The sequence below is a fragment of the Antechinus flavipes genome, chromosome 5 (genome assembly GCF_016432865.1).
Source record: "Antechinus flavipes isolate AdamAnt ecotype Samford, QLD, Australia chromosome 5, AdamAnt_v2, whole genome shotgun sequence".
NCBI classification, from domain to species: Eukaryota; Metazoa; Chordata; class Mammalia; order Dasyuromorphia; family Dasyuridae; genus Antechinus; species Antechinus flavipes.
This window is the reverse complement of record NC_067402.1, coordinates 231,989,033-232,001,937: the sequence shown is the minus strand read 5'-3', so window position 1 is coordinate 232,001,937 and position 12,905 is coordinate 231,989,033. Positions and strand designations below refer to the sequence as shown.

Below are 12,905 nucleotides of genomic sequence, written 5' to 3'. Positions count from 1 at the left end.
CTAATAGTATATATAATATTCAATCCCCAGTGGTTCCCTCACCTCTGTAAAAACAGGAGGGAAATATATTTTTTCAAATCTTTTCCAAAACAAACCTTCTTTATTATTATGATTATAAAGCTTTCATTTTTTTTTTAGTTCTTTCTACTTATGTTGATGTATTCACGTTATATATCAGTTAACAAAACTCTTGCATTCTGCTCCCATAAAGGGGCATCTCACCTTTGTCCCTTCCTTTCTAGTCACCTATCTCACACTACTAACTCTGGGATCAGATATATTTCTCTGGTTGCTTTGTAAAGCCCTTTACAGCCTGTCCTCAACACATCTTTCTAACTTTATTGTCTATTATTCCCCTTCCTACACAGTCTAGCCAAATTGGCCTCTGTGTTCCTTACAGACAGTGTATGCTGTCCTCCATATCTGGAAATCTACACTCTCCTCATCTCTGCCTCTTAGAATCTCTCCTTTCCTTCAGAGCTTGGCTCAAACATCACATTCTACATGAAGTCTTTCCTGATGCCTTCAGCTACGAGCATTTTCTATTCCAGAGTTTCTTAAAAAACACTTTATTTTATATATTTTACATATTATATGCATTTTGAAGTTAATAACATTTATATATGTTGTTTCCATCTCCCATCATATCATCCTGACCTCCAAATTCAAGTCCTTGTATATCCTTAGTTGTAAGGGCTATTTCTTTTATGTCTTTACATTTCTAAAGCCAACTACAATGCTCAGAAACCAATGGGTATATAATAAATGCGTGCTTATTGACTGATTGCATATTTCCCTAGAGCGGTTCAATGTAAGTCTTCCCAAGTTCTCTGAATTCTCCATATTCATCATTTCTTATACCATGGTAATATTGCTTTACCTTCATTTACCACAAACAACAATTTGTTTAATTATTCTTTACTTAATTGGCATTACCTTGTTCCTAGTCCTTTGTTACAATAAGTACTATATGAATATTTTGGTATATATGGAATCCATCTTTGGAGGTCTTTGATCTTTTTGACCGTATATGCATAGCAATGGGATATCTGACTATGAGTATTTTACTAACTTTTCTTATTTTTAAAAATAATTCCAAACTGCCAACCAGAAAAATTTATCGAGATTTAAGAAAAGCATCTGACTGTTTTCTTGTGGAAAAGATCCAATGATGTGGACTAGACAATAATATGGTGAGGCAGATTTGAAACTAATTCAATTACCAAAAAAGTGAACATTAATGGATAAAAGTCAATTAGGAAGAAAAGACTCTCTTCAAGTATCTCATTGATCTATGGATGGCCTTTACTCTTTAACATTTTAATCAACACACACAAGTTGTAAATAACACAAAGCTCGGACAAAAGAATCAGAATTCAAAACAGCCTTAAAAGGATTGAATGTTAGGTTGAATATAAGAGAAAATTTAATTTGGGATAAATGTAATCTTACATTTGGATTTTAAAAATCATCTCTTTGTACAAGTATAAGATGGGGAAGTCAGTCAAAGATTGTTTATTTTCCTGTGGAAAAGAATAACTGAACATATTGTAGCATACGAATGAAATGGTCACTTACTATGCCAAAGGAAAAAACAAAATATGAAAAATTCATACCATGAATTCATACCAGACTACACCAAAAAAAACCAAGAGCTCAGAAGCAGGTAAGTGGTAGTCCCTATCACATTTTACTCTGGTCAGATGCTATCTTAAGTAGAACAATACTTAAATGTGAAGTCAGGCATCAGTGAAGTAGGGTGATTAAACAATGTTAATTTATTTTAAAGCTGAACCTAAAAATTTTTAAGATAAATATGTCACAATGCTTCATAATGTTTTTAAAAGTTCTCTTACCTTTAATGTCACAATTCTTGCTTTGGGATTATAAAGAGATGGTCCTGCTGAAACATAACTAGTTGTCTCAATTTCAATGGGAAAATGCTTCTCACACTTTTCATCACTGTCCAATGCTTTTGGCCATTCAGTACAGAAATCTGGGAATTTTAAAGGTTATTTCAAATATGGCTATGTAGAGAATATAGAGACCTCTTTAGACTTTCATAGTCTTTATTTATCAAATTGCAAAAATAATAGGAAGCTGTTTTATAAAATATATTTTCACATTTTCACATTACCTTTTTGATGCTCATATTAAGCTTGTCATCAAATGAGACAATAGATGTAAAATAGTTTGCAAGCCTTAAAGTACTACAAAAATGTGAACCATGATGATGATGATGATGATGAAATGAGAAAGCCAAAGCAGTTGATATATCCCCATTTAACAATGAAAAAAATGAAATTTAGAAATATTCAGTGACTTACTCAAAATTATACAAGTTGTTAATGGCAGGACTCTGACTAGAACAATCTAATACATAGTCAAATTAAGGAAACAACCAATATTTACAAGACTGTGAAGGCATTTTGGGATAAAAAAAAAGTTATTATACATTATATTAAAGTGAAAGTACCATACAAGTATTATTTTACATTGCTTTGTTAACTTGCCAGAGGTTTAAAGCATAAAGAGCCTCTTCCAGGCACCTCCCTGTAATTATTTCCTTATCTCTCAAAGTTGAAATTCCAGCTACAAACCTTATCTTCCCTTCAGAAAGAGTGTAACTTTGGAAAGAGTATATTTATTCTCTGTCCCTTTTTTGTGTTACTTTGGCCTACAGTCTAAATTACTGATCACAGGCATTGAGAAGTCAGAATCCAATAGGGAAAGCCTATGCTAGACTGAGGTGGGAATGGGAATACTAGGATAATCTTACCTCTCTGAAGTTCTGCTTTGTTCTTCTATCTTTGCTCTGAATGCATACTAAGCTTTTTCAACAGGTGGTTCCCTATAGTCCTTCCACTTTGTTGTAAATTCAACCTACATTTTTTAAACTACCCTTGAATTCAATTTCTCAAAAAAGATATTCACAAATTTGCTCCTCTGCATAACCCATCTACTTACTAACCCTAGAGGTCCTTGTCTCCTTGGAAGGTTCAAAATAGTTCATTCTTGTGGTTTCACTTACCCAAAATATTAACATCTTGCTATCTATTTCTTCAATTTGTACTACTTTAAATTCTATTTGGTAATAGTACTCTCTAAATATATTTTTTGCCTTTTTAGATATGGATTTTTCTATGTCAACTAAACTAAACCATTTTAATTCTTTTTTATTCCTCATAGGGTCTAGAGCAGAACACTGCAGTAAATGATGGTTAATAATAGTATTTATTTAGTACTTTAAAGTCTATAAAATACTTTATCGATTTACATACTCAATTGATCCTCACACCCATCCTGAAATAGATGCTATTATTATCCCTATTTTACAGGTAAGGAAACTAAGGTCGAAAGATATTTTATGACTTATCCAAGGTCACACAGCAAGCTAAGCAGGCAGGATTTGAATTCAGGTCTTCCTGACTCTCAGTCTCTATTATTCTACCTGATAAAATAAGTTCAATAAATACAACTAAAAGACTACTAAGAAACATGGGGAAAATAATATAAAAAATTTTTAAAAGGACAAATTTAACAGAAATATTAAAACAAGTTAGAAGTTTTACAATATATTACAGTTATGAAATTTTTTATTTTTTGTATTGTTTACATAAACTTTAAATAATCACTCACCTTTTAGAGCTTCACAATGCTTTTTAATTGCTACAGGAGTTAAATGTAAGAAATTGGGGATCTGAAATGAATCCACATTTAAGAAAATAAGTTAATAAAATATCTTAAGAAGATTTTAAAAAATATTTGTGAAAACTAAAGCATACTCCCTCAAAGAAATTTCTGATAAATCACAACAGCAACAGCAACTTCTCTCCTTTAAGTTGCTCTCAATCTCTATTGTTGGAGTTAGGTAATTCAACCAATTCAGAATCTACCTAATATTCCTAATCTAGCCCACAAGGTTATGGGGAGAGACTTTTATCAAACACTTTGCTGAAATTCAGTTATCCTATATCTACAGCATTCCTATTACTGACTAGCCTGGCAATCCTGGCAAAAAAGTTAAGATGGTAAAGGCAGTATAGCTTTTTGCTTTCTTTGGGCAGAAATCATTCTATTAAATCATAGCATCACAAGCATTCTGAAGCATTTAGAAGATGTCATGTGATACAAAGAAGCTGATCTGTGACCAATGACTCAATTCCTCACAATGACAATACTCTAGCATAAGTCTCCATGGAGCCATTTTTAAACAAAAATATCCGTTTTATTCAACAAACATAGGCCCAAATTATTTTTGGTTATTTGTAAAATTCAAAGCAACTCTCAGACATAAAAATATGTCACCTAAGGATTCTTGAAAGAATGTACTTTGAAGACAATTTCAAAAGAAACATCTAAAAATTGTTTTCATTAATAGTAGCATCACTTGATTAAAGCATATGGCTACACAATGTGACAATTTTCATGAGAAATATGACAGACAGCTTTGTTGCTTTAGCCATGGGACTAGGAAAGTAAAATATGTAGAAATTAGAAGTTTTGCCAGAGAGAAGATTATGAAAATTCTACTCCTTGGTCAGTTCTCTTTTTTTACCCCTCTAGAAAGACAGTAGAGTATTGATGAGACAAGCAAGTCTCAACTTCTGCATTCCTGAAACATCATGAAGTTACACATTAATAATTTGGTTACTATAAAACTATAATATGTGCGCAGATTTTTTATTTAATGATATGAGGTGTAGAATTTTTTATTTTTGTAAAGAAAATAGGACTTCTAAGGAGAACATTTTACGTTGAAGCCACATCTTTTTTCATTATTTATAATTGTTAATTATTATTGCATCTATTCTGTACCTTACTTCAAACTAATTCCCTCGGTATTCGAGGATAGGGACCAAACCTGTGATTTCACTGATCACCCCTTCAACCAATTCAAGTCTCTTCAAGCTTCTCTTCAGTTTAAAAATCTTAGAGTTTTTTCTAACTCTATATTTTATATATATATGTATATATATATATATATATATATGTAGTTTTTATAACTATATATATATGTATATGCATATACATATATATAACTATAATATAGTTTTTAGAGGTAAAATTGGTTATCTAGGGTGACATATCAATATGTATATTGACATACAAGAAGGCAAGACATTTCTTCTTATAGTACAAATGACTAAGTAGTCTTATGTCTGTTATTCTACTAAGTCAGCCCAGCATAGAACATTTTACTTGGAACTGAGAAGGCTGGAATTGAATCCCACTTTAGATACTTCATACCTATGTGATCTTAAGAAAGTCATCTAGCTTCTCTTAGCCATTTATAAAGTGGATAAAATGATACTTGTACCAGGTTTGGTCCCTATCCTCGAATACAGAGGGAATTAGTTTGAAGTAAGGTACAGAATAGATGCAGTAATAATTAACAATTATAAATAATGAAAATAGATGTGGCTTCAACGTAAAATGTTCTCCTTAGAAGTCCTATTTTCTTTACAAAAATAAAAAATTCTATACCTCATATCATTAAATAAAAAATCTGCACACATATTATAGTTTTATAGTAACCAAACTATTAATGTGTAACTTCATGATGTTTCAGGAATGCAGAAGTTGAGACTTGCTTGTCTCATCAATACTCTACTGTCTTTCTAGAGGGGTAAAAAAAGAGAACTGACCAAGGAGTAGAATTTTCATAATCTTCTCTCTGGCAAAACTTCTAATTTCTACATATTTTACTTTCCTAGTCCCATGGCTAAAGCAACAAAGCTAAATAGTTAGCAACTTCACTTACTGGCTCCCTAAGAAAATTATGAACATATTACATAAATTATATGATCACATATTAAAATTAAATGTGTGGATATTATACCTTAACTCAAGTTACTACATTCAAATGAAAATCATTTTCTTTTTCTTTTCTTTAACCAATAGAATTGAAATTCATTTTACCTTTAAAAGTTCTAGATTTCCATCTTTGGCCATGGGTACTCCTTTTTCCACTGGATAGCCCATTCGAATAGGAAGAGGCACTGCTGAAGGTTTAAATGGTGCTGCAGCAGGGTAAACACTCATCCAGTCCTGATCAACTGTCATCTTTGTTGTCCTAGGATTTAGAACCTAAAGAATAAACATTTAAAAATATTTAAAAATAAAAATAAAAGAATATTTAAACAAGAATATGTTTGTATATGTCTAATTTTTTTCTTTAAAAAACATTTAAAAAGCAACAAAGTAAAGCAAAATATATGCAACAGAGAGGAATAACTTGTGTTTTAGTTTCAAGAATTTCATGGAATAAGAGGTCTTACTTATCCTTTTTTTAACCAATTTTTCAGAATTTATATATCTCACTAAGGAAGAATATTTCACTAAAGTACCATTCTCACTGACTCCTTAAACCCTAAGTAGAGGGACCTTTACTCACTTTCTTCCCTGAAAATTATTCCTCTCTATTCATGAATTCACACTATGAAAACACATTTTGCATTTGGGTTGTTACATTTCCCTTTATTTGAGACAAGGAGAACAATCATTGAAGTAATTATGTATCAACATATGAGTAAACATTTAAATCTCCCAAAATTATACTTAAAAAATTTTGGTAAACATTACTTTTACTGCTTACCTGTTTCCTGGACTTTCCAGATGTTTTCCCTGTTTTATTGCTTTCTGTTTTAACTACAAAGCAAAATAGAGTTTTAAAAATTAATTTTGCCACATAGTTTAACTTTAAACTCATAATGGTAACTCAAAGTTACTTAATATTTAAAATTAAAGGTTGGCAGAAACCAGCAAAGAAGGTGGAATAGAAAGAAGCAATGCAGACAACTCCTCCCTAAATACTCACAAGAAAAACTTTAGAAAGAGCATTAAGACAAAATATAATTGTGAAGTCCAAGGAAAAAATGACAAGTCATTTTGCTGACTAAGGTAAGCTAGAGAGACAGATAGAGGTCTGAGGGTAATAGGAACAGGACCCAGCCAAGAAAAGCCTGCCAGTGCCAAGACTCAATTGGAACTTATGGCTATATACTAGGGTAAGAAGCTGGACCAAGTCTGCTGGGGGCAGGAAAAGTTGCCAACTGTCAACTCTATGGCTTGTACCCTAGAGATGGGTCACACATCCAATATGCACTGAAGGTAATCTGCACCTTTACATGGTAGGTCTAAGAGTATGGGTAATGGGAAAAGAAACAAAGAAAGAAGAAGCTATGTGATTTCAACCTCAGAGCATATCAAATTAATCAAATTACTAGAATCAAAAATGAAAAAAGAATTCACAACAAACAAAGACTCAAGGAAATCATTAGAAATTACTTTATCCAACAACATGCCTTAAAATCAAAACTTAAAGGAAATGAGTGAATACTTTAAAAAATACAAAATGCCCAAATAGGACAAAAATGAGAGAATTTAAATAATCCAATCTCAGAAAGAAACTAAGCAAAACAAAAATGAATACCACGTTCCTCCCCCCAAGTAAAACAAATCAAGCATATAAGCATAGGCAAAAAGGAAACAACACTATTTCTTTTTGCAGATATCATTAAAGAATACTAGACAATCAATTAAAAATTAATTCAAAAAATTAATAACCTCAGCAAAGTTTCAGAATATAATATATTAACTTTCAGCATTTACTAATAGCAGAAAAATTAAATGAGAAATCTCATTTAAAATGACAACAAAATTTATAAAATACCTGTTAGTATACCTATCAAGATATGTTCAAGAACTTTAAGACTACAACTATAAGATATACAGAAATAAAGATAGACCAAAATAATTAGGGAAATAAAAACTGATCAGAGTAGAGATGAGCCAATATAATGACAATATAACACAAATTAATTCAATATCCTATCAATATAACTACCAAAGTATTGCAACAAAACTACAAAACTGACTGGAAGGAACAAAAGGTCTAAAGGAGATTAACACACAGAAGGAAGGGGCCCTACTAGTAGTATGTTTCAAACTAAACAACAAATCATTAAAATAATTGATAAAATGGAGAGGTCATTAAATGGAACAGATTAGGTAATAAAGCCTACAGAAGCAAAAAAGTAAGCAAGTATTGAGTAGTAATAAACAGGCAATAAATTGAAAGATTCCCAAGTACCCCAAGAAAGAACATCATTATATGGCAAAAACCATAAGGAAAGTCGGAAAGCATGATGACAGAAACTAGGTGTAGAGCAATATTTTGCACTGTATGTCAAAATGAGCTTTGAATGGATACATAACTAGGACATACTTAGGGTGCAGTGGCAAAGTAGATGTTGATTTTTTTTAAACATTATTTCCATGGAAAATATAAATTTCTGTTATTGAACCATTCGTACTGTCTTTTTTGGATTTTTAATAGATATAGCTACAGCACCTATAGAAGTAGTCACCTGGCTGAACTTCAATAAGACTTGCTTCCCAGGTTGATGGCTGAGCGTACTGGATTGAAAATAATATTTTTTTCAGTCCAGGGTTCTGGAACATTTCCATTCACATCTAATGAGATGGTAGTCAAGATGGTGATAGTATCTTGACTTGCCTGGCACACGCTGCTTCCTATTTCTCTCTCAGAGTGCTTTCATTGAAAAATGGTAGAATGGTTTCCTCCTTTTCCACAGGAGTTGCTTCTATCAGTGACAGCTAAGAGGTCTGAGCATGAAGCAAGTGGTAGGGGATGGGGGGAAAGGGAGGAACTGCTGCCACTCCCAGGGTTCATGTTAGTTGGTCAGAACTAGTGGAGGAGGAGGTGGGGGAATGAGGAATGTGGGCTTTTTCTCCATAATAATTTCTTTCTTCAGTGATAGCTGTGGGGGCCTGGCTGGTAGGCACTGATATCTCCATGATTCTGGAGTTCAGATTCCTGGGACTGTTTCCTTCAAAATCTGAGGGACGATGATAGTCAATCTAGCACACTGCCTTCTTTCAGCCGCCCTGATTCTTCAGCTGGGCTGGCTTGCCTAATCTCACAATAACAATTGGTTAGCAAGTTGATGAAGATGAGTGATCTCTTCCCTATATGACAGCCATGAGGGCTAGGCTAGAAGTAAGACTATACAGAATATACAGTATACAGAGTAGGGAAAAATACAGCCATTCCAAAAGCCCTGTGACAATTTGTTTGTTGATGACAACTGGTCAGCAATTGTTGCTGATGGTAATAATGATGGATGTGGGTCCCCTTTTGCACAATGATTTCTTCCCTCATTGATGGGGATGGAAGTTAAGCCGTGTGTGGTTCAGAAATGGTGAGGGGGTCACCATTTAATAAAAAAAAGATGGAGAGATCTCTAGAAGCAAAGTAAAGTTTATTATACATTCTTGCGAGAAGGGCATCCTACCCATTGAGCAGACAATGGAAGGGAAGAAGCACAGAGGTAGAGGGGTGGGGGGGTGGGGTCAACACTTTTAATCCCTAAAGTAAATACCCCCTCCCAACACTAACCCTCATCCTTATTGGCTGAGGATCTTACATTATAAACAAGGGAACTACCCAAGAAATTGAACTTGACCAATAAGTACATAGTTGTCCATATTTGACTGAAATGGGGAGACACTGATGTCATGGGAGGATAGCAGGAAGGGGACTTAAGTATGCCCTTGACTAAATGCTCAAAGTCCTTCAGGCCTACTCAAACTCTGAAGTAGATGAAGCCTTATTCGATTTTCATAATTGTCTTGAAAGATCTCACCTCATCTTGTTCGGCCAGGCAGGTCTAGCAATCTGAGGAACAATCTTATTCCCAAGACTTTTGGTTTCAGAGTTTAGTGCTGTCTCCTTAAGGATTTGAGGGGAGATGGTGGTCCACCTTACTTGGCATATGCTACCCTAATCTCTCTCTAAGGGACGAAGTTGGGGAAGATGTGTATGAACTGATATGGAGTAAAGTGAGCAAAACCAGAACAATTTACCCAATAACAACATTTAAAAACAAACAAATGATCAATGTAATGATTAACCAGGATTCTAAAAGACTAATGATGAAATATGCTATCTACTCTCTGACACAGAGGTGATGAACTAGGGATACAGAATGAGATAGATATATTTTGGACAGGGCTATTACTGATATATGTTTTGTCTGACAATTCATATTTTTCTTTTTTAATTTGTTTTCCCAAGGGAGAGGAAATCTGGAGTAAGGGAAAAGTTTTGTTAATTATCTTTTTAAGAGCAAAAATCTTTTAAGAGCAATAAATCTAGTGAGAGAAAAGTCAAAAGAAGGTAGGAAATGTTCTGATGTTCATAAAGATCATACATTTAGAGTTGGAAGGTATAAGAGAATTCATCTTTTATGGATAAGAAAACTAAGGACCAAAGAGGTACCCATAGATAGCATTAGATTCATAGTAGCATCAGTGGATTCATATTCTAAATCCTGACACCAAACCCAGAGGTCTTTTAGTAATTAACTGCCACAGAATTATACTATTGGTAAATAAGAACGGACTTGTATTAAGGAAGTGCAATATTCTAATCCTTCTTCCATGTAAATTATTTTCTTTAAAAAACATGTCTTTTGAAATGTGATGGACTTCGAGGACTAACAGTTCAAGATGTTACCATCACATCCTGGTCACCTGACTACAAAACAATCAAGGAGATTGAGATAGTGAACAATGAGGAACAGGACCAGGAACCTCACTCAGGTGAATGAATTCAAGATGTCCTCAAGACTAATCCTGGTTAAATATCCTTCTCCTATCCTGAGTAAGCAAATTTCCTTTTGATAACTGTTGAATAATCTATGATTATCTTATTTTATCTCAATATGGAACCTTTCTTACCAAAAGACTGGTCTGAATCAGATTCAGCCCAGAACAAGTGGCTTAATTTGTAGGACTGGGACAGAATAAAGTAGGGGCTGGGCAGTGCAAAAGGTCAGCCCAGAAGTGATGGTTCTGGTAATGTCTCTAGAGATGGTGATGGCCCTTGTCCCATCCCTAGAAGAAAGGAGAGTAAATTGTCTATGGCTATTTTACAAGCAGAGTCTGATGTAAATGTGTTAAGAAAGGTACCTTGAAGAAGATAACTGTGGTAAGTCTTTCAGACTCACCAGCTGCATTGGCCTGTCAGCACGGTAATTTAAGATCCCTCACTCATCTTATCTACAAAGCAGCCAAGAGAGACTGGATTTTTTGGGTACTGAAAGGGACTTTCAAACTCTTAGAAAAGGAATATTTTAATAAGGAAAATCAGAAAAAGGAATCTTTCTATTTCCCAATGGAAAAGGCAAACAGAGAAAGAGAAATACTCTGTAGGACTCAGTGATTCTGAATCACTGTTATCACGTAAATTCTCAATGTAGAGAATATGGAAAGAAAGCCCCTTCCAACTTTAAAGGAGGGAGTATTTGTAAGTGAGCAAAGAACTGCTTGGTTATGAATGGTTTTTCTAAAAAATGTTATAAACACAAAAATAAAAATTAACCATATTGAACAGTGGCATGTGGGACCCCAATTTGCAAGAATGCAAATTAAGGTAGAGCCCTTATATTTCAAAGTTGTCTAATAATTGTGTTAAAAGAAGAAACTGTTTATTTTTATGTAGTAATTTAGAAATTTGTTCAGTTGTATCCAATCTTTTGTGACCCCATTAGGGGTTTTTTTGGTTTTGTTTTGTTTTTTAACAAAGACATTGGAGTGGTTGCCATTTCCTTCTCCAGCTCATTTTACAGATGAGAAAATTGAGGTAAATAGGTAAGTGACTTATTCAGAATCACACAGCTCATGATGTCTAAGGCCATTTGAACTTGGGAAGATTACTTTTCCTGACACTACATCTACTGTGCTACGGACCTCCCTGGCTCAGAGATCAAACAGAATTTTGTCACATGGTCTTTGTTGTGATTCTTTAGGGTAGATCACTTAAGAAGACTCCTGAAAGCACAATGGACACTTCTGGAATTAGAGAAACGAACAAATGTTGCTTTAACTTGCATTTGTCTATTTATTAGTGATATGTACCATTTTTTCATATAGCTATTGTTAGCTTGGATTTCTTCTTTACAAAAATAACCTCATCTTAAAGGGGGGAAAGGAACCCACATGTGCAAAGATGTTTGTGGCAACCCTTTTTGTAGGGGCAAGAAATTGAAAACTGAGTAGATGTCCATCAGTTGAAAAATGGCTCAATATTATGGCATATGAATGTAATGGAATATTATTGTTCTATAAGAAATGATCAGCAGGATAATTTGAGAGGTCTGGAGAGATTTACATGAACTGATGCTAAATGAAATGAGCAGAACCAGGAGACCATTGTACACAGCAACAACAAGATTATACGACATGATTCTTTCCAACAATGAGATGATTGAAGCCAGTTTCATTTCAATTATCTTGTGGTGAAGAGAGCTATCTACACCCAGAGAGAGGATTGTGGGAACTGAGTGTGGATCACAACATAACATTCTCACTCTTTTTGTTGTGGTTCACTTGCATTTTGTTTTCTTATTCATTTCTTTCCTTTTTTATCTAATTTTTCTTGTTTAACAAGATAATTGTGAAAATATGTTCACACATATTGGATTTAACATATATTTTAACATGTAAAAAAATATAGTGGATTGCTTGCTGTCTAGGAGAGGAGGTGGGGAAAGGAGGGGAAAATTTGGAACATAAGGCTATGTAAGGCTCAATGTTGGAAAATTATCCATGTATATGGTTTTTTTTGGGGGGAAAAAAGGACAATAACTAAGAACCTCAAAAATAAGGAGGGATGTTATTAATATCAAAACATTTTATCAGTTCTACTGCCAACTCTTCCTCTGTTTGGCAAGCTTAAATGTTATCTTTTTCTGTTATTTTATTATCTATTCACTTGACTTTTCTGTCAATAGGCATTTAAATGTCTTTGTAAAGACATTTCTAAAATAAATATTTTTATTTTAAACCAAAATAAAAATAAACCTTTATAAAAAGAA

At 33.6% G+C, this 12,905-nt stretch overlaps 1 protein-coding gene across 1 annotated transcript in view; it reads right to left on the bottom strand.

The window, feature by feature from the left end:
* Window positions 1–12,905, bottom strand: part of MRPS35 (mitochondrial ribosomal protein S35) — a 46,764-nt gene that overhangs the window by 28,913 nt on the left and 4,946 nt on the right. Inside the window, exons 2-5 of the mRNA XM_051961159.1 lie at window positions 6,599–6,651; window positions 5,923–6,090; window positions 3,640–3,700; window positions 1,857–1,996 (exon numbers count right to left, since the gene is read on the bottom strand). Coding sequence (XP_051817119.1) covers window positions 1,857–1,996; window positions 3,640–3,700; window positions 5,923–6,090; window positions 6,599–6,651 — 422 coding nt within the window. The remainder of the gene's footprint in view (window positions 1–1,856; window positions 1,997–3,639; window positions 3,701–5,922; window positions 6,091–6,598; window positions 6,652–12,905) is intronic.